Source organism: Colletotrichum godetiae (genome assembly GCF_030913485.1).
Source record: "Colletotrichum godetiae strain CBS 193.32 chromosome Unknown BDP55scaffold_28, whole genome shotgun sequence".
NCBI lineage: Eukaryota > Fungi > Ascomycota > Sordariomycetes > Glomerellales > Glomerellaceae > Colletotrichum > Colletotrichum godetiae.
In genome coordinates, this window is record NW_026851276.1 from 397,735 (window position 1) to 415,990 (window position 18,256).

Here is an 18,256-nt window from a genome sequence, read left to right on the forward strand (position 1 = left end):
GAACGTGAGAGACGCGTTCCCGGTTCGCTGTGGGGGGAATGGATTGTAGACATCAACACAAGTCCCCGTCCCCGTCTTGTACCGCGGCAGCATCTCGATGATTCGAAGTAGACATCTGCACACGCAAGAGCGGATGCGAATATGACTTCTGTAACGGCCGATGGGAGACTATCGAAGAAACCAATGCAGGCGTTCCGTCAGAGGTTCGTTCGAGTGTTCTTTGTTCCAATGTTGACGTTCGGCACATGTAAAAGGGGGGTGCGGACGCGGACGGGCGGGCCATCGGCGACCGGATCTAGAACTGGCACTTTGCTCCACAATTCAGCAGCGAAGTTCTCGATCGTGTCGCAGCCGGCAACAGTTCAGCTCAAGTACGGATAACAGATGTGCTGGTGGTCTGTACGGAGTAGGTCCTGAGTCTGTTGTGCACGGCGGACGTAAGCCGGTCTTCCGGCTCGTGGGCTTTAGCTGCCGGCGGCAGGGGGAGTTTGTAGACTTCGTGGAGACTTGACTCATATTAGTATAGTGCCTCGGGGAGGGGGGCACCATGATTCTGAACGGTTTCCATGTGCCTTGCCGTGGTTCGACTTTCCTATGCTAGATCGAACGTTTTGTGTTGCCAAAGGCTGTGGCATCTGTTCCCGGGCCTCTCTCATATCCGACTTTCCTCTGGGAATATGGGAATGGAAGGCGACCGAAATCAGATAGATGCATGGCGGCAAAGGTCTGCTAACCTCGCCCGTTGCCGCCATGGTTCTAAAAGTGAAGAAGGACTCAAGCCCGACATGCTTCGATGCTCTATTTTCGTAAAGGAAGCGTCATGAATCAATCCTGTTTATGGGACTTTTGCTCGTGATAATATGGAATTTCACCAAGCTGAGGGTGAAAAGCCATGTCTTGCCTAGGCAAGCCTATCAAGTGGTGGCGCTCATTTCCTGGAAGACGTGTGTGAGTTCCAAGATTCTTCCCCGAACACTGGGCTGTTGGGTTTGAAACATGTAAACATGGTGGAAAGACCGTGTCGGAGCTCTGTTAATTAAACATGTGAGACCCAGTTTCACATCATGGACGCGGGATGTTCACAAAGTGGGAGGGGAAATGTCTGGGAAGTTGGTGTGTTTAAGTCGTCCCATGCCCAGGGCCCCAACGCTGCTCAAATTCGAGATTGCTGATGTAAGACGACGGCACGACGGTAGGATGTTCAGGATTTCAGATGAAAAAAAAAGGACACCGTTCAATCTGCGTGCATTTCGAGGAGGACAGGCCTGAGGCTTTTTTGGGGCGTTGGATGAGGCACTTGGCTAGTGATAGTTAGGGCGAGGGAATTGGCGGGATCTGCAGCAAGGCCAGCGGATAATTAATACCTACCTAGATGAAGCCTAAGCCAAATCTTTCATTTCACAACGGAGGATGAAGCGATGTTGAAGGGACGAAGCCATCACTGCCGTGGCCCGTTTTAATGCTGGATGTGGCGGCATAAGGCATCTCGTTGAATAGGCGACGCCGGAGAAGAAAAGTGAAGAACTGGGCCTTGCTGCGCTTCGGCTTCCAATTTATCTCGATGAGCTTCCCATCCGAAATGGCCGTGATCGGGATCCCCATCCGGCCGCACGCACTGGAAGGATTGGGGGCGGATTTGACAAGTTCCCACATCGAAACTGGCCGAGCTGGATGGCGGTTTGGACTACTCAGAAGATGGGACGACCGGTGTCATCAATCACTGGCTGGCGTTCGCCCTGCACCTGCTTGGTGATTCTCGAACTAATATGTCTCTCTCTTGGAACTCTAGGCAGCTGGGCACGCTGAGAGGGAATTGGGAAGGTGTCCGCGGACAATGACTCGACCTCTTCTCCAGAGCATCCACAGCGAAGAACGGCACAAAAACTGTGGATAGAATTAAACGCTGCTAGAGGGGAGAGGGGGATTGCCCCTGCACCGACGCGTCTTGGGAGACGGGGGAAAGTCGTCGGCTTGGAATAAACAGCGCAGCCGCGCAACGGAAGAAATCGAGTGGTTGATAGCTAGGTAGTGTAGGCCGTTGGCGTCACAGTCAAGAATGGACTCATGGAGCCCTCGGGCGGCGGTGCTTTTAGCAAGTCCTGGTCAGGTAACCCGCAAAGCAAGGAGTAAACGTAAACCGGCAGCCGGGAACCGACTCGAGATAGGAAGCTCGGGGAGCCGATCAACGGAGTTTAGAGATGTATCTCTGGGATCTCTGGGACCCTGGATTCTTCTTGGTAGTTGGCACGTCGGGCTCTCATCGCCAAAAGGGGGTTCTTGGCAAGAGAGACAAGTCATCAATGAAGAGAGTGGTTTTTGTTCGTATTAATCAAGAGAGATGGGACCCGTTGGAACGCTGCGAAGGTTCTTTGCGGCAGTGCCGGATGATGGCGGCGGTATTGGTTTCCTGAAAGATGCCGCTCGAGTGGATGAGATGTGATGGTATTGCAACTTGCGAACTTTACGAAAATCCAGAGCCTGTTGTCCGTCGCGTCGGATTATCCTGCCGAAGGATTGCTTTTCTGCGTCTGAAGGTTTGAGTTGGGGGAGATTGCGGCCTGTGAAGGTTGAAGAGATGGGCACGCAGGGCGAACTCACGGCACAGGGAGAACCGTTGCTTCTTCAGGGGGCCTGCCTACATGTACTTTGGTTCAAAGGGAGCCTTTTGTCACTTGGAAACGGCCCCCAATCAACTCACGACAGTCGGACACTGAAGCCGCAACTCGCCTGGGCCTTGGTGAGGGAGAACTTGAGAAGAGGAACCATCTGCTGACACATGTTCCGAGGATGGGGTTCCCTCGGCCTCTTTACCTGAAAAGAGGAGAGGCAGGCCGGAAAGGGCCACCCTTTCCCCTCCATCCCCGAGTCCCTTTGCCAGAAATAGTTCACAGAACAGCGAGATTGTCCAACAATGTGAAGCCGCAGTTGGACGCGAGACCGACATGCAGAGCGCCTCATGTTCTGGAAGAATGCAGTATCTTTGAAAATCCCGAATCAAGAGACGCCATGTCAATCCCAGCGGCACATCGCGAAAAATCGAGAATGCTGATTCTGTGCCAAGTCGTGGAGCGGAAGAAAGCACATGGTCAGGCATTCAACATCATCTCCTCTTTCTTCGCTAGCATCTCGGCACCTGCCTGTGCTTCAATAGCGTCTGTTGGTTTGAATTTTGCATATAGAAATAGATCCTAGCTTAACCTAGTTCGGTCGTACATGTCACGCAGCATTTGTGTATTGGAGGGGAAGGGGGGCTTCCATGCTTCTTTCAAAATACACGTACATAAAAATCAAATCATTCTAATCGGTATCAATGAATGATTAGAGACACCTCGCCTGCAGGAAGCCAGCGAGCAGCCCACAGTAACATGACGTGGGTTTTCCTTCTTAATTGATTGTTGAGGCTGTGCTAAGAAGCAACATCAATATCAAGCAAGGAAAAGTAACGCATCCCGGGCCATCCCAAGCAGGAACCTGCATCGGATGCCCGAGTCTGCGGACGACTAAGGACAAGCTTCTCGATTAAGCGTTTCTTCCTCAAGAAATCCACCCCCTCTGTTCCGCAGCAGCCTAGGATATGCGCGTTCAATTGATCACAACCGCTGTCCAGCAGCCAGAAGCTGCCTGCGGCCACTGAAGAGATGAAATTCCCCAGTTGCTGCAGCGGTACGGAGTATTCAGGCGATGCGTATGCCTCGTCGAGGTCAAGGTCCCCTGGAAGATTGGAGAGGCAGAGAGAGGGTCGAACACGTTTCCCTGGTGCGTTGGATGATGAGTCCTCATTTGCTGTCTACATTTTCCCCATCCCATCCACACTGCCCTCGTGGAGAGTGGTGACTGGTCTTTTGATATCTAAAATAGTCATCATCAACTGTTCCTTCTCGTAATGAACGGTACCAGAGGCAGTCTGTTCACGAGCTTCTCTACTTGACTTGAGCGGAAAGACGTGACCGGGACCTCATCCTCAATCTTGCGTCTGATGCAAGCCACCTGCACACTGTCACTGTGAAGTCCTGTCTGACAGACACAAGACAGTTCAGAAGACGAACCGGCATGCTGTAAGCCTCTATGCAAGCCTTCTCCCAAGCCTCTTGGCTCGGCCGCCCGTCCTCGTATTCCATCCACACCTCTGGAGGAGAGGAGGGAGTGAAGCCAAGGGGGTGGTGTTATCGAGACCAATCTCGCCGCTGCCCTTCTCCCGTGCACCGCGAGCGAAGCAGCAGGCCTCGACGCTTCGCTAGCAACGGTATGAGCCGTTCGCCAAAGGCGCTGTACGGATAATAATGCATCGATGCACAACGTTCAGCGAGGCACCCATTGTGTAGGTTGGTATGCACACTACTTTATACGGGGCACTGGCGAGACTGATATCCAACGGTTCGCGGCATCTCGACTAATCTCTCATTCGACCATCACCAGACAGCCGGCCAGACCGGCCGATTTCTCACGCACAAAGCTGCACGTTTCCTCTTCCCCCAGATAATACGCCCAACTCTAGCGACATCCAATCTGCCGCACCCATCGCAGTACCCGTCCAGGTTCTCCATTTCAGTGCCTCCCGTCCCCAGGCGTTCAAGCCACGGTGTCGGACAAGAAAGGTAACTGCAGAACAGACCGTACGGATCCTTCGTACGGATACAGATATCTGACGACAGCGCCCCAAACCAAAGGGTATACAGCCCAAAACCGGCATACTAGCTACTGAAATAGGCGGTAGGCCTCGTCTGGGAGGGCCAGCCACCGTCGGTTTCCTCGTTTCAAGTTTCAACCTGCGACTTTTTGGACCGCCGGTCCCCTCCTCCGACGAGTTCCGTTTCCCCCCCTGTGCCGTTGTTTGGGGCGACGACGGCATGAAGATTTGCTGCCCGTTGAAGATCCTCAAGGACATAGCAGAGGCCAACCACCACAATTGTATAGTGATATTGCTCAGTTGCGCTATGAAGTTGTCGACAGACCCGTCATCGTCATTGTCAGCAGTCAACTGCTGGGCATGTGCTGGCGACTACTGCAGCTCAGAGATCCAAGCCCAAACGTCCGTCCGAACAGTCAGGCGGGAAGGAATAAATCAGAAAAGCAGGGCCGAAAACTCCTCTCTCTCATACGAACGGATACCAACGTTCAGCTGGCCCGCACGCTGCGCCTGGAACAAAAAGACGAGACGAAGAAAAGAAACGCGGCAGTACCTAGAGAGGGAGGGGGAAATGGGTATGGCCGAGCGAAGGTTCATCCTGTCAGGTAATTCGTGGCACCAGCGGCAAAAAAAAAGACGTGCAACGGACGCCGGTGCGCAGGCGTCCCGTCGCACAAATCATGTACGGACGGGTACCTGAGTTTCTGTACGCTCACTGTGGTATTATTGTGTACGGTGCTCTGTACGGAGTACGGCACACACACTCTCTCTTTTATCCCAGTCTCATCCAAATGCATTCTGGGGTGGTTCTGTCTGGGATGGCCATATGCACGCCCATGCGCGTGACACCCTGACAATCAGCGTCAAACACATAGTCCCAGCGACAGTAGACGATGAAAGAAGACACGCGGGAAGAGAGAAAGAGGTTGTTCTTCACTACTATGGGAGCTGCCGCGTTGTGTGGTTGTACGGCAGATAACCGACAACACCAACAACGTTGAGGAGGTTTTTCTTCTCAACCTCGCTTTCGCAACCACTAACCACCTCCTACTCTGACTTCAAACCGAACCGAACGGCACATTCGGCAGATCGTACACGTGCAGAGGGGATTCCACGGTTGGGAGCGGCCGATCGGGATGCGATGTCCATGAGAAGATCGCATCCTCGAACAGCGAACAGCGCTCAGACTTCCAGACCAGAACAGCAGATGTATGTATTCACAACTCAATGCCGCTGTTCATAACTCGACATGGTATCATCAATGATGTAGCGAGTGTGTCAAGTAATTCACCGCCTCCCCCTTTTCCATACACCCCGTGCACAACATCATATTTATGAAGGCCCGCGCCATATTTCGCAGGCGGCATCGCACACCAAGAGCTTGTGGTGGTGTGTCGCATATGTGGAGGATTAAATTGGAAAGTGGATCTGATCACTCGACGGCTTGCGATAGCGTGTACCATGAACAGTCTGTCAAGTTGAGTTCATGTTATGACCAGCAGAGGCCTCCCACCACTCCATCTAACAGACTCTAGTCTCTCTAACCCGTACTCAGTACCGCCGACCCCCGATACAGCCCATGATCTGCACAGTCAACTGCGCCCCTGACGGTAATTCTTGTTCCTGAATTCTTGCCCGGGAAGACCCAAACATGGCTCCCCCCCCTGTCGCACTACTGCGGATGTATCCAATCGACGTCAACGTTGGACACCAGCACGAAGGACTTGTACCCAATCGAATCTGTTTGGATGGAGCCAAAGCCAGGCGCGGCATGAGGCCATTGGACAACGGCCGCGTCAAGTTGTCGCTCAGCTATTCCCAAAACTGCCTGAAGCCGTGGGTTCTCTTCCCCCCGTTTTCCCTTTCTTCCATCCCAGTCTGTTCACAACTTCACCCCCGTCTCTGCTCTCTCTCTGTGTCTCTCTGTGTCTCTGCCCTCTGTGCCGCTGTGAAAGGCACGGACGGACGTGTGGCCAGGGGACCCCTTGGCTGTTACCGAAAACTGCTGCAGGGTATGTCCTAGAGTTGAGGATGGTGTCCCACTGTCCAAAGTTACGCATGTGTGCCCTCTCCAGCTGGAAAGTTGTGCACACACACCAGATGGCAGGACGGGAAGCCATCCCTACCTTTGCCTAGACCTGCCCTAGTTTTCACTATTCACTCCTCGTATGTACACTACACGCTGCTCATGCCTACACTACCACCCTCCCAGAGTCCCAAAGGCTCTGTGGGCACGGGAGCCAGAGCCTGAGAGGACGGAGACAGACACCAGAGAGAGAAAAGAGGAGTTGGTACTTGTGGTATTCTGGGTCTACACCCTCCCGAGCCCCCCGGGATGCCGCAAAGTGGACTCCTAATTTCGCTTTTCCTCCTCATCTCAACCCACTCCGTGCTCGTTTCCCTCTTTTCAACAAAACAAGCCGTTCCCTCCAATTCCACCCGCTGTCACTCGTTCCATTTCCTCCCCTCCCCCCCAAGTCTCTCCCTCTTCCATTGCCTTGCCTTGCCTTGTTACTCATCTTCCCAATCTCGCCAAGGTCTCCTCCTCTTTTTCCCTTGTTCATTTACCCTCTCCTTTCAATGTCATTTACTCGGTGATATCCTCTTTTTTTGGCCAGCAAAAGAGAACAACGTGAAGGAGAAAGAACAAGAGGCTTTGTTAAAGCCCAAATCAACCTGCGAAGAAACTATTAGGAGGCCTGTTTGTGCCCACATTCTTTAGGACTCGCCTTGTTTGCCGCACGACCCGAACACGGTCCTGCTTCGACCGACACGCTCGCTCAACCCTCAACAACATCGTCATCTAAACCTCCGATCGACCGAATCATTATTCTCTCGACGGAAACAACTTATTAATCGAACTGGGTGGAATATCGAGAGGACGCTGCTTGGATTTCGAACATCTGGGAAGACAAATTTGGTGGCCGACTGAACCGCAAGGAGGCTCCAACCCCTGAGACCCGTCGACAACCCTCGAACCCGCAAGACCTGTCATCGTCTTCGAGTCCTGGAATCGATTCGAGACAGCACCTTGATTCAACCTTTTTCTTTTCAACACTTTCGTTATACCCCCCCTCGACAACCATTATGAAGTACTCTGTAGCTGTTCTGGCCGCCGTGGCCTTTGGCTTCAGCTCAGCCCAGACTGCCACCACTACATCAGGATACCAGAAGCCCAGTGAGGCCGCGAGGCCAGGCGCCATCACCAACCATGGATGCTACAACGCGTCATCAACGACATGGGAGAAGTACCCCGTCGAGAACATCAGTACCGGATCATGCACATTGGAATGCCAAACGAAGCAGAAGAAGAATGTCGCTGCTATCAACGGCGAGGACTGCTACTGCGGTGACTCGTACCCGCCAAAGGTCGACGTCGTCGACGACAAAAAGTGCAACTTCCCTTGCCCATTCTACCCGGAAGAAGCTTGTACGTAGCCCTGCGGTCCCATTCCTAACCTCTCCTGATTGTAAATGTGCTAACCCCATGAATAGGCGGTGGTGTCGATGACATGATGTACTACTCCGTCTTCAACACGGGTCTCAAGCTCGTGGTCCCCGACGAAGATGTCGCAACCACCACAACCGCCGCAGCCACCACCAAGGCGGCCGCGACAACAACCGCTGCCAATGGCGTCGTCTCAACCGTCATCGAGACCCCCGTCGCGACAACGTCGGCCGCGGCAACCGAGACGCCCAAGAAGAGCACCAACGTCGCCGGCATCGCCGCGGGCGTCGTCGTCGGTGTCGTCGCCATCGCCGCCATCGTCGGCGCCGCCTTCTTCTTCGTTCGCAGGAAGCGCAACGCCGAGATCGAGGAGGAGCACCGCCGCAACGCCGCCGTCAACGCCTTCATTGGCGGCTCCAAGCCGCCCAGCAGCAGCGGCGTCTCCATGTCCGACTCCCGCATGGATCCTACCCTGGCGCACCGACGCATGAGCGATGGCAGCATTGCCGACAACCAAGATTACTCGCGGAAGATTCTCCGAGTAAGTTTTGAGATGAAAATGCTATCAAATGAGATGAACCCTGAAAAAGCTAATTCCCTTCAAACAGGTTACCAACGCATGAGCACCTCACGTCATGACGACAAACGACCTAAAAGCCTGTCCTTGGGCTTCTTTGAATTACTTCTTTCTACACAATTCTGGCATCAAAGGCGTTTTGTGGTGTCCATTCTCCCGACGCTGGCTCACTCGGGGGCGTCTTCCGAAAAAACGATCAGTGTCGTCGGATCTCATTTGTATTATGGTGTAGGGTAACATATCTTGGGAAATTACGATATGGGTTTTTGCGTTGGATACATCTATCAAATCTCTCTTGTTCTGCACACACCATACACAAAATATTCCGCCCTTTCGGCCACGACCTCCCTCCCTACGCCGTCCACTCCTTTTGCAACTATCTCTACAATTTAGACAACACTTTTGGATATCACAACCAACAACCGAAAGGGGGTTTCGTCTCGAGACACTCCCCCCTCTCCCCCTTGCCCTCAATTCTACAACCCGCCACTACCACCACACCCAATACCTTTTTAAAAACACGTCATTCGGTCCGCCAACCACTTAACCACCTACACTGGGCATCTTTCGATTCTACCGATGGGAAGGGGTTGGCAGTCCGAGATTTTGTTCATCGGCAAAAAAAAACCTCGGCGGCATTTGGGGGAATAAAAAACCATCTCCAACGACATTTGATGGAAAGAGTCGCGACGGAGTATGGTAGCACATCCCCCTCCTTCCCATCTTGTGTATAGTAACCACGGCACCTTCATATTATGAACGCGAAGGGCCTACGCCTTGGGGAGGGGGATTATTACACGGGCAGAGATCTTCAATATCATCTTGGATAAACAGCTTTGGCCCTCCCCATGGGGTATGTCCACGTGACAGGAGAGAGATTCGGCCAACCTGGGCGCAAATTTAAACCAGGGAGATTGGCCGTTTGCTGGAATTCTTTTTGGTTTGGTACAGCGTGTTCAAAGTTAAACTTGGGGGTACGGAAATGTGGCGTAGTAATCGAGCAAAATATCCAATGACCTCATACCTCATCATTTGTCCACCCCCTGATCGCATTGACTGAACAGAACGCCCGTGAAGGCAATGTTTTTTGGCAGTGGGATGGCCGTGAACTTGCAGTAGGACCAGATCCGACTGCCGCTGGGCGTTCTTCCGAGCGCCGCCTCCGAGCTCCGAGCACATGTACGCCGTTTGTGTGTGACCCACGCTTAAGAGAGAGAGAGAGAGAGAGAGAGAGAGAGTGTGTGTGTGTGTGACAAGGTCACCTGACATTCTCCAGCGGACTGAGCCTTTTTCTACGCTGTTTTACACACTGAACAGCGAACACTCTATCCCTTGCAGTAGAGGTAGTGTGCCCAAACTGCCAACTTTCAGCGTGCTGCCTTACCCCTGGCCCCAGCCTTTTGCCAACATTTTTAAGCTTGGGCAACAAGATTCTACCTTGTTTGCGGGCTGCCCGATGGGCGGGCAGGATACGGTACTCGAGTGAAAGGCCTCCAGCACGTGGGCATCGAAGAGGGGGGAAGGGAATCAAGACAAAGATTGGGATTGGACGTTGGGCTTGTGCTGCACCACTGCTGTTCTGAGTTCAGCCTTTTCTGTGGTTTTAGTGTGGGTGCGCTGGGGAAAGAAAACTGGGGATCGGGTGTGTCAAGTTTAGGCCCCTGACGATCATTTCTCGGGATTTTTTTTTTCTTGGTCTTCTCGTTGGTGTGTGCCAGTATGGTCACTGATCGGTCCAGTCCATTTTGTGTGGTTGTGAACGGTACCTTTTTCTGGTCGAGTGACCGGTCAACCGACGCTGATCCCCGATGCTTAGACACCAGTCACATCACTGAGACTAACCGCCCGAAAGTTGACACGTGGGAGAGTCGGGAAGGGAAAGAGAATGACTTTCTTAGCTTCTGTGAGATCTTGAGTTGTCTCAGTTGTGTTTGTTGGTTCTTGACTTCTTGTGTTCATTGGGTCCTCGGACAGCGAGCGGTCTGTTTTGAGTGGACTGGGCGGGAGGGAAACAAACGGGCGAAGTATTGTTGAAGCCTGGAGGGGATGTCCCTGACGATGGTGATGTTCTTCCGTCTGTCCCAGTTCTTGGCCTGACGCCAATCCCTTTGTCCGAGTCGAGAGAGTCACTCCCCACCCCTGCTTGGATCCTATTGATTGGTATTGGGGATGGCTTGTCGTTGTTTCAACAGTGACGAATGAGCATAGCCGGCCCTTTTGGGGACTGGATATTGGGCTGAAGTTTGACCTTCTTGAAGTATCGGGAGGTGCGGATTGTTGTGGTCCATTGGTAATGACAACAGGGCTGGCCGCGGGGGCTGTGGAGATTTCTTAGTTGTGGACATCGTGTGGGTTTCTTTTCTGGAGATTTGCTGAATTTTCTCCCCTCCTCTACGAATACAGTAGGCTCTTCTTGTGGGTGAGCGAAGTCTAGTTCGAGGCGAGATGACATAGACCCCGGGACTATGGAAGTGGTTCTATGCTTGCTTGATTGCCGACGGACAGCAGTGTCTTTCTGGTACCGAGATGGGGCCGTCTCCCAAGTGCCGGGTTTCGCGGCGTGGTTTCCGGACGCTCGGGATGACGTCGTGTGATGGGGTGTCGGGGGGACATGAAACGTCGTTGCTTGTTCTCCAGGTCGTCGAGGACTGAGTAGGTGATGATCTGGTACCGCGGTTCATCAGACTCACATAGCATCAGGTCTGTTATAGGGAGGAAGGAGCTTGCATGCATCGGGTATCAAGTCCTTTATCGCCAGCAGTCCATCGATGATCGATGTGGGGTTTTGGTGATGAGTTGATGGAAACAAGGTCGAGGGTTCGTGAGAATTCAAGATGCTAGATCGAGGATGTAGTGAGCTTAGGAAGTATGTGGTGGTAAGTGTGTGGCGACGTTAAGGTAGAGCAGCGTTCTTTGCAACTCAACATTTCTAGCACTAAACTAAACGGAAGCTTATGTAGAAATTGAAAATAATTAATGCCAAGTCAATGCCGGCTGCGTTCCTTTACTGGAAAGTTATCTATCTCTGGAAAACGTGTTGCCACGCGCTATTATGACCGACCACAAACTATTCCAAACCTCGCATGGACAAACTCTCGGGCTCACTAGAACCCTTCTGCGCGGATTTGTCAGCGAGTACCAAAAGCCCTTCCTGCTCCGGTGCTTTCAGAGGCTCATTGGAATATTTGCAAGATACTATAAGGCGCATATCCTTGTCCACTTCTGCCGTAAAGGTCAGCCCAATGGAAGATTGACCATCACGGCAAGTAGCCCGAGCAGACTCGAAATTACTAGGGGAACAACACAGCAAAGAACGCTTGTACAACTCCATTTGCGTTTCTGTCGAAAATGTAAGCTCGGGGTCATGGGCGTGACACTCCTCCAGCTCCCAAGGCCATTCCGGGAGTAGGAACAGCTGGACTTCGGGGTGTCGGTCTTTGGCTTTGTACAGAAATAGAGACATGGAGCTATCGGCCGGAAACGCGCGCATGGACACTTGAATGATGCCCATGGAATCTTCAGCCTGGGCCTCCCCCACGAATCCCCTATTAACGGGGTCTCAGAGGAAGCTGGGCTCAGCCAAGAGAAGCTTGCCATATCTGTTGAAGGGATCCCCCGGAGACCACTCCAGCTTGAAGAAGTGGCCCGGTCGCTGCTCGAGCCTTCGGCTCTCCAAGGCGGTGACCGTCTTTCTGACACACACGTCAATCATGCCGGCACTCGGCCCCTCACTCTCATACCGGCAGCGGCCCGGCGTCGCGCGAACCCAGCCCTCGGCGGCGAAGAAGAGGCCGGTGTGGATGCGATGCGGATAGTGGCAGATTTGGCAGTTACCTAGCGTTCCAAAGGGGAGCGCCCGAGCGGCGCTTGTCTCCGTGTCAATGCCCAAGAGCTCGGTAAAGCGGACCCCTTTGTTGGTGATGGAGAATGCGCTCTGGGCTGATTTGAGTCGGTTGGCTCGCGTGTAATTACCGCAGAATGTGAACTCGGCGAGTTCCTGGGCAAATATACCTCTATACCGCTGTTCTTCATCGACTGCTACCCAGGCGAAAAGCGACATGTCATTCGTCTCCTTGGCAATCTCGTCCCGGAGTCGCTGAAAGGCTTCGGCACCCTCGCCGTAGATCATGGGCATGTGGATGTCGAAGAGCCCGAGGAGGGAGTAGGCTCGATCCTCGATACGGGTCGTTCGGCGGTGTGCTGCCCAGGACATCCTGACGGCGACGGGAACAGCCGACAGCTCCTTGTTGAATGTCAAGATATCGACATCGATGTTGGATATTGTAGATAGGCACCTCGACCACTCAACCTTGGAGAACCGTAACGTCCAAACGGTATCGTAAAACTCTGCCACGGCTGGCGCGATGAGCTCCTGTAAAGTCCTGCCGCGACTGAACCACTTACACCTAGACAGGTCGGCTATCTCATAGACCCCAGGCCCAGTGCCGCTAACTTCCGGGCGGAGATCCGAGAGAAACACCAAGCAGACCTTCGCTTCCTGGTACCACCTGAACATGGAGTTGATGGCCTCGCTGAGCTCGGCGCTGCTGGACTTGTCGATGCAGCAGGTGTCGACCCACGCGTATCCCAGGCCCTTCTCTCGTGCAACCTCACAGGTCTTTGCGACCTTGTCAAAGCCCGCCTTGCTCTTAGTCGTCTCCGCAATAGCGGTGGAGGACATTTCTCGGAAAGAGACCTCATCGCTGTCCCATGTGTGCGAGAGTATAGCGTACTCGACCTCTGATGGATCCGTGAAGCTCAAGTATGAGAGTCTTGGTATTGAGAAGCCACATGACTGAACGAAGAAGGAAACTTTTCAGCTTGAAACTATCGAGACGAGGTCGGACGGCGACGATCTCGTCTGCGAGACGTGTTTGCATGATGTCGTCTCATTCAGGAAAACAATGGCTTCTCAGCTGAGGGAAAAAGAGGGGAAAGAAGCTGAGAGATGCCCAGTCCAGATTTGGAAGTGTAGAAAGTCAGAACACGCGACGCTATTGGTCGCTTGACATAGCCTACAAGAGTCTACTGCGACTGAATCACGGTAACCTCGTTATGAAGCTATCATACGATCGTCCCTTGTGAAATGTACTATCCGAATTGATGCTAGTGAGCGCGTGAGACTGCCTCACTTAGTGGTAACTCGACACGTCAGCAACGCTCGCAGCAACATGCTCGACCTACCTTAAGCCCAAGCCCAAGACCTCTTGGATGCATATGGAGTGGGAACCTCATCTTAAGTTCTCTCTGATGCCAATTTTCACAAAAAGATATAGCAATGGGGCGGGAAAGAATCAACTGAACGGCCGAAAATTTGGCAGAAGTTTCCTCCCTGTATTCTCTCAATCGCAATAATGCCGATTTTACTTTTGATACGCCTCGCTTTCTTTGCACTCTCCACGATGCTTTCGCCAATCCTCCTTCTGGCAATCAACACTGCAATACTTGGCACCCAAGCAGCGCATACACTTCTTCAAAGCGACGCCGTTCGTCGCTGCCTTACCACAGTTGGTACACCTCTCCTCAGGTGGAGCGGTACCATTGGCGCGAAAGTCCTTGTACTTATTCGTGTCCACAATCTCTTCCACAAATGGCACAGCGAACGTCGGGCTGATGGCAATGCGGGTGGCGTATTTAGACGCGGTATCCCACTCTGGGAGCCCGATGAAGTTCTCTGGGAGCTGCCCACGGCCGCAGGAGCAGAGGACGGGCTCGCTGGGTTCCAGAGATAGGGGTATAGTGGCGCCGGCCTTGCGGTACTCGCATGACGACTTGTGATTCCACGTCCGGGTACGCTCGGCCAGGGCGGGAAGAACCTTCTTCCAGAGGATGAGTTCCTCGTCGTTGACAGTGACGGAGGCCATTTCAAGCTCTCTCAGAAGCAGAAGGAAAGGCTCTACTTTCTTGATAATGGGGAGCGTAAACGGTAGGACGGCGGCATCGAGGACGACGGTGGCAGAGGCGGCATCGAGTCGGAGAGCGGAGACGAAGAAGAGCATGTGTATGCCGCCACGATCCGGGTGGTTGAGGCAGAAGAGGCCGGTCTGGCCACCCTGTTGACCCGTGGAGAGCATGGCCATGGTGAAGATGGACTCCTTGAAGTTGACGCGGGGCGAGGGGGCGAGGTCTAGTCTGCTGGCGTTGATCCGCTCGCGCAATGCCCTTTCACGGATCGAAAACTCAAAGGAGAGGAGGGTGTTGAGGAAGGGAAGCCCATCCTTCTTGGCGACGTTGATGATGGGGAGGCGGTCGAGGTTCAGGTGTGGGGTGTTGAGATCGGCTGGGGTGTTTGAGAGACCTCGTGCAAGCTGAGTCGGATAGACAAAGTCGGTGAGTACCGTGTTCGTTTCTGGATCGCTGCTAGGTTCAGCAAAGGGGGCAATAATCTCGACGTAGGCGGATGTACGGGCAATGCGGGTTTTGGCCTTGCTGGCGTCGATTGGAGTAGGGAAAGTGAGAGGACAGACCAGCTCCTTTTCACCAAACACAACGTCGATGGTGAAGGGAGACACTTGGCTAAGGGTGATGGGTAGCTTGTCAGCAAGGAGTTTCTTGCCCTTGGCAGACAAGATATCGAGATGGCCCGTAATGGTTTCGATTCTGTCCTGTCTTTGTGATGCGTTGGCAGTGAAGGACGATTCTGTTTCCTTGTTCTTTTCGAAAGCAGCCTCCGCGACGAGTCCCGCTGCTTCAGAAGCAGCCGGGTATCTGGTCTGACCGGGCATGTACTTGGTGATGAAGACGCTGTCTTCGTCGGCCAACTTGGCCTGGAAGATTCTGAGTTCGCTACCGAGAGTCTTGCTGAAGACGGCGATACTTTGAGCAGAGCTCAAGACCTCCAGGCGAACATATGAAGTTTTTCGTTCCACCTGCAACGCTGCAGCAGAAACATAGAAGGTTGCGATGAGCGGAGATTCCCCAAGCCAACCCGCTGGGTCTGCATCGACGGTGACTGAGAAATCGCTGGTGTCCCGGTTACCGCTGGTTCTAACGGTACCAAAGACGAGTTGTACCTCGTCGTAGAAGTTGTGCCACTTGTGGTTGGCCTCTTCACCAGAGACCAAGGACCCTCTGAGGGTGGGAGAACTCACTTTGGCTTGGTCAGAGCCATCGAAGACCCGTGCAATCTTCTCCCGTGGAACAACAAGAGTTACGGCCACGACCTCTGGGACTGATGTCCATGAGTCGAAGCCGCCGAGGTTGCGGTTAGGCTTGATCTCTGCACGAAGCCAGTCCTCTGAGCTGACTCCTTGCGTGTGCATCTGCACAGACAAATCTTGTCTAAGATTGCCCGTGAACATTAGGCTTCTTTCCGCGGATACCTTCTGAAGCAGAGACCCGCAAGTCTTCCCAAAATTGTCGACAGACAAACGTCGCTTCAGGTAATGGAGAAGAGACACGAGGGTGCCTCGGTGGAAGTGGGAGTAGGCCGTGTTGCGGATAAGCTGCGTGACGGACGATTTTGAGATGGACAACAGCTTCATAGGGTTCTCGTGCGCGAAAATTTTGAGGTAGAGCTCGAAGAAGATGTTGGCTAGTGCCTCAGGTTCGATGGCAAGGGGCACGGAGGCGTTGACTCCTGAAAAAAGCTTGCTCTGTTTCCATGTAATCCGACTGTGTACTTGAGCCACTTCGTCGCCCTTGGACTGGATGCTCTTGTTGCTCAGACCGATCAGGATTTCGTCGACGCTTGAAACGGCAGTGGAGTTGGTCCAGTATTCGACCGCACTCGCGCCTACCAGCAGTGATATCGTGGGTCCATGACCGTACAAGAGGGTATCAAAAGCCTCTTTGGCGGTACTTTCTCTCTTCAGAAGGGTTTCGGTGAAGACGGCCGACCATGGGTGGGGTGTGAGCAGAGGTAGAGCCGACATGAGAATGTTCAAGGTGCCGAAGTGGTCTGCGAGATTGGATGTGTCGACGGTATCGAATGCAATTGGAGCCGCCGACTTGGCGCCATACACATCTTGGTCCAAGGACAGGACGCGGGCATCGAATTGGCGACGGTACCATCCGGCAGACGTCTCCTTTGTGACGACTAAATGCTGGAGAGTGTGACAGAACGCAAGGGCTTCACTAGCAATGGAGCGGATCACCATCTTATTCGCCCGAAGTAGACTTCCACAGGCAGCCGCCCACTCTCGGAATTGTGTCTTTGCAGCCGAAAAAACCCTCGTCTTCTCATCCTGTTGATCAGGTCTCAGAGGAGAATGGTCGGTCAAGGGAATGAAGGCCGTGGCAAGATGAAAGCCGAGAATGGGGTCGGTCCCGTAGTGTAACAGGTGGTGTTTCGACAGTGAGGCATAGAAGAGGGGGTTTGGGTTACTGACGGCACCGTTGGGTGTAGCGTCGGCGGACTTCCAGAATTGCTGGGAAGCTTCGGTGACTTCCATTGCGTTCTGTAATGCAGCGGGAGCAGCTGACCGAAGACCGGTGAAAGCTATGCCGTTGCCGAAGGCAATCCTCTTGTTCTCGATAGAGTGCTTGAGGTTGGCTGTCAGGGCTTCGGAGTTAGCTACGACGTTGTCGGATGCAGCCGCACTCTCATAACTGATCCAGACGGCACGAACGTCATCAAGGGTAGCCTGATCGCAGAAGGGCAGAACTTTGCCGTATGTGCTTGATTTCCACGACTTCAGAGTCTCTGATGCTTTGAGAAGCTTCTTGACTTGGGATGATAAGATGTGTAGGTCCGAGCTGTCAATGTGAAGGTCGTAGTACAAGTTCCAGGGAGTATTCCCGGAGACACTGTTATTGTCGATGAGTAGAGAGAACAAGAAGATGTTGCGTGCTTCGGATTGTTAGCAAAGACTCGTTGACGGGTGCAAACTTTGAACATACCCAAGATAGCTTCATCGATGTCATTGACTGTGATATCCAGCTTGCGACCAGCTGATGGTGAGTTAGTGGGGTAGATATTGTTTCAGCAAGACCAACATGGCACTCACGTAGTCCAATTTCATTGTAGGCCGTGTAAATAATGTTTCTCACATCGCCGCAACCAAGCAGTAGTAGACTGGCATCGACTCCATTGGGCAGGTTTTTGGCTAAGTTGATAGCTGGTGTATTGCCTAGCGCATAGAAATAGGACGTCGAGTTGGCAACAGTTGGGGTAAACATGGTGATTGAAAGAGAGCCTAAGAGAACTCGTGAGACGTTGAAAAGACTCGATAAAAGCAGAGAGGGATACGGAGTACGGTCTCTGTATGCTTAGAGTACGTAGGAATACTCCTATGAGGTTGACTTCCCGCCACCAAAGGCTTGCCGCGTGAACAATGTTGGAAGAGGAGGGGACGAATTGAGGTCTCAGACCAGCATGTGGTTGGTATAAGTCAAGGGGAGGAGCTCCCAAATTGAATGAGATATCACAGAAGAGAAGAATGTAAAAGTGAAGTCCGATTTGGTCTCCCTTCCCTCTTTCGTTGTACTCCAGCGAAAGTCGCACAAGGAAGACAGTCTCGAGGTTATCAAGAGTTTGGGAGCTGTGGAGGGGTCGATGACAGCTGGCACCAGATGAGCTTCGTGCCTGCCTCATTGTACCTGAGCTCACCGCCCGCATTAGCCACACCGACAGCCCGGCAGAAAGATCCGGTGGAGGCTTCAG

The 18,256-nt window shown here is 53.0% G+C and overlaps 5 protein-coding genes across 5 annotated transcripts; 2 read left to right on the forward strand and 3 right to left on the reverse strand.

Moving 5' to 3' along the window:
* Nucleotides 1-289: 289 nt before the first annotated feature.
* BDP55DRAFT_195503 (uncharacterized protein) lies at nucleotides 290-693 on the reverse strand. Its single transcript, XM_060565909.1, has one exon. It carries the CDS (start codon nucleotides 547-549, stop codon nucleotides 322-324), a length of 228 nt encoding a protein of 75 aa, XP_060427982.1. The 5' UTR covers nucleotides 550-693; the 3' UTR covers nucleotides 290-321.
* Nucleotides 694-6,863: 6,170 nt separating this feature from the next.
* Nucleotides 6,864-7,532, forward strand: BDP55DRAFT_195585 (uncharacterized protein). The gene has a single exon (XM_060565910.1). It carries the CDS (start codon nucleotides 6,963-6,965, stop codon nucleotides 7,347-7,349), a length of 387 nt encoding a protein of 128 aa, XP_060427983.1. The 5' UTR covers nucleotides 6,864-6,962; the 3' UTR covers nucleotides 7,350-7,532.
* Nucleotides 7,533-7,714: 182 nt separating this feature from the next.
* On the forward strand, nucleotides 7,715-8,889 carry BDP55DRAFT_633583 (uncharacterized protein; the record flags this gene model as incomplete). The annotated part of the gene is made up of 2 exons (XM_060572577.1): nucleotides 7,715-8,057; nucleotides 8,123-8,889. The coding sequence occupies 2 exons, from the start codon at nucleotides 7,715-7,717 to the stop codon at nucleotides 8,887-8,889; spliced, it is 1,110 nt and encodes a 369-aa protein (XP_060427984.1).
* A 3,646-nt stretch (nucleotides 8,890-12,535) lies between these two features.
* On the reverse strand, nucleotides 12,536-13,384 carry BDP55DRAFT_511798 (heterokaryon incompatibility protein-domain-containing protein; the record flags this gene model as incomplete). The annotated part of the gene is made up of 1 exon (XM_060567718.1): nucleotides 12,536-13,384. A coding segment is annotated over one exon (849 nt), but the record flags the coding sequence as incomplete, so codon positions are not given.
* A 190-nt stretch (nucleotides 13,385-13,574) lies between these two features.
* Nucleotides 13,575-18,122, reverse strand: BDP55DRAFT_668706 (MYND finger). Its single transcript, XM_060575246.1, has 4 exons — nucleotides 17,850-18,122; nucleotides 17,601-17,789; nucleotides 17,494-17,544; nucleotides 13,575-17,443 (listed from the first exon to the last, which is right to left on the reverse strand). The coding sequence occupies exons 2-4, from the start codon at nucleotides 17,770-17,772 to the stop codon at nucleotides 14,016-14,018; spliced, it is 3,651 nt and encodes a 1,216-aa protein (XP_060427986.1). The 5' UTR covers nucleotides 17,773-17,789; nucleotides 17,850-18,122; the 3' UTR covers nucleotides 13,575-14,015.
* Nucleotides 18,123-18,256: the final 134 nt, after the last annotated feature.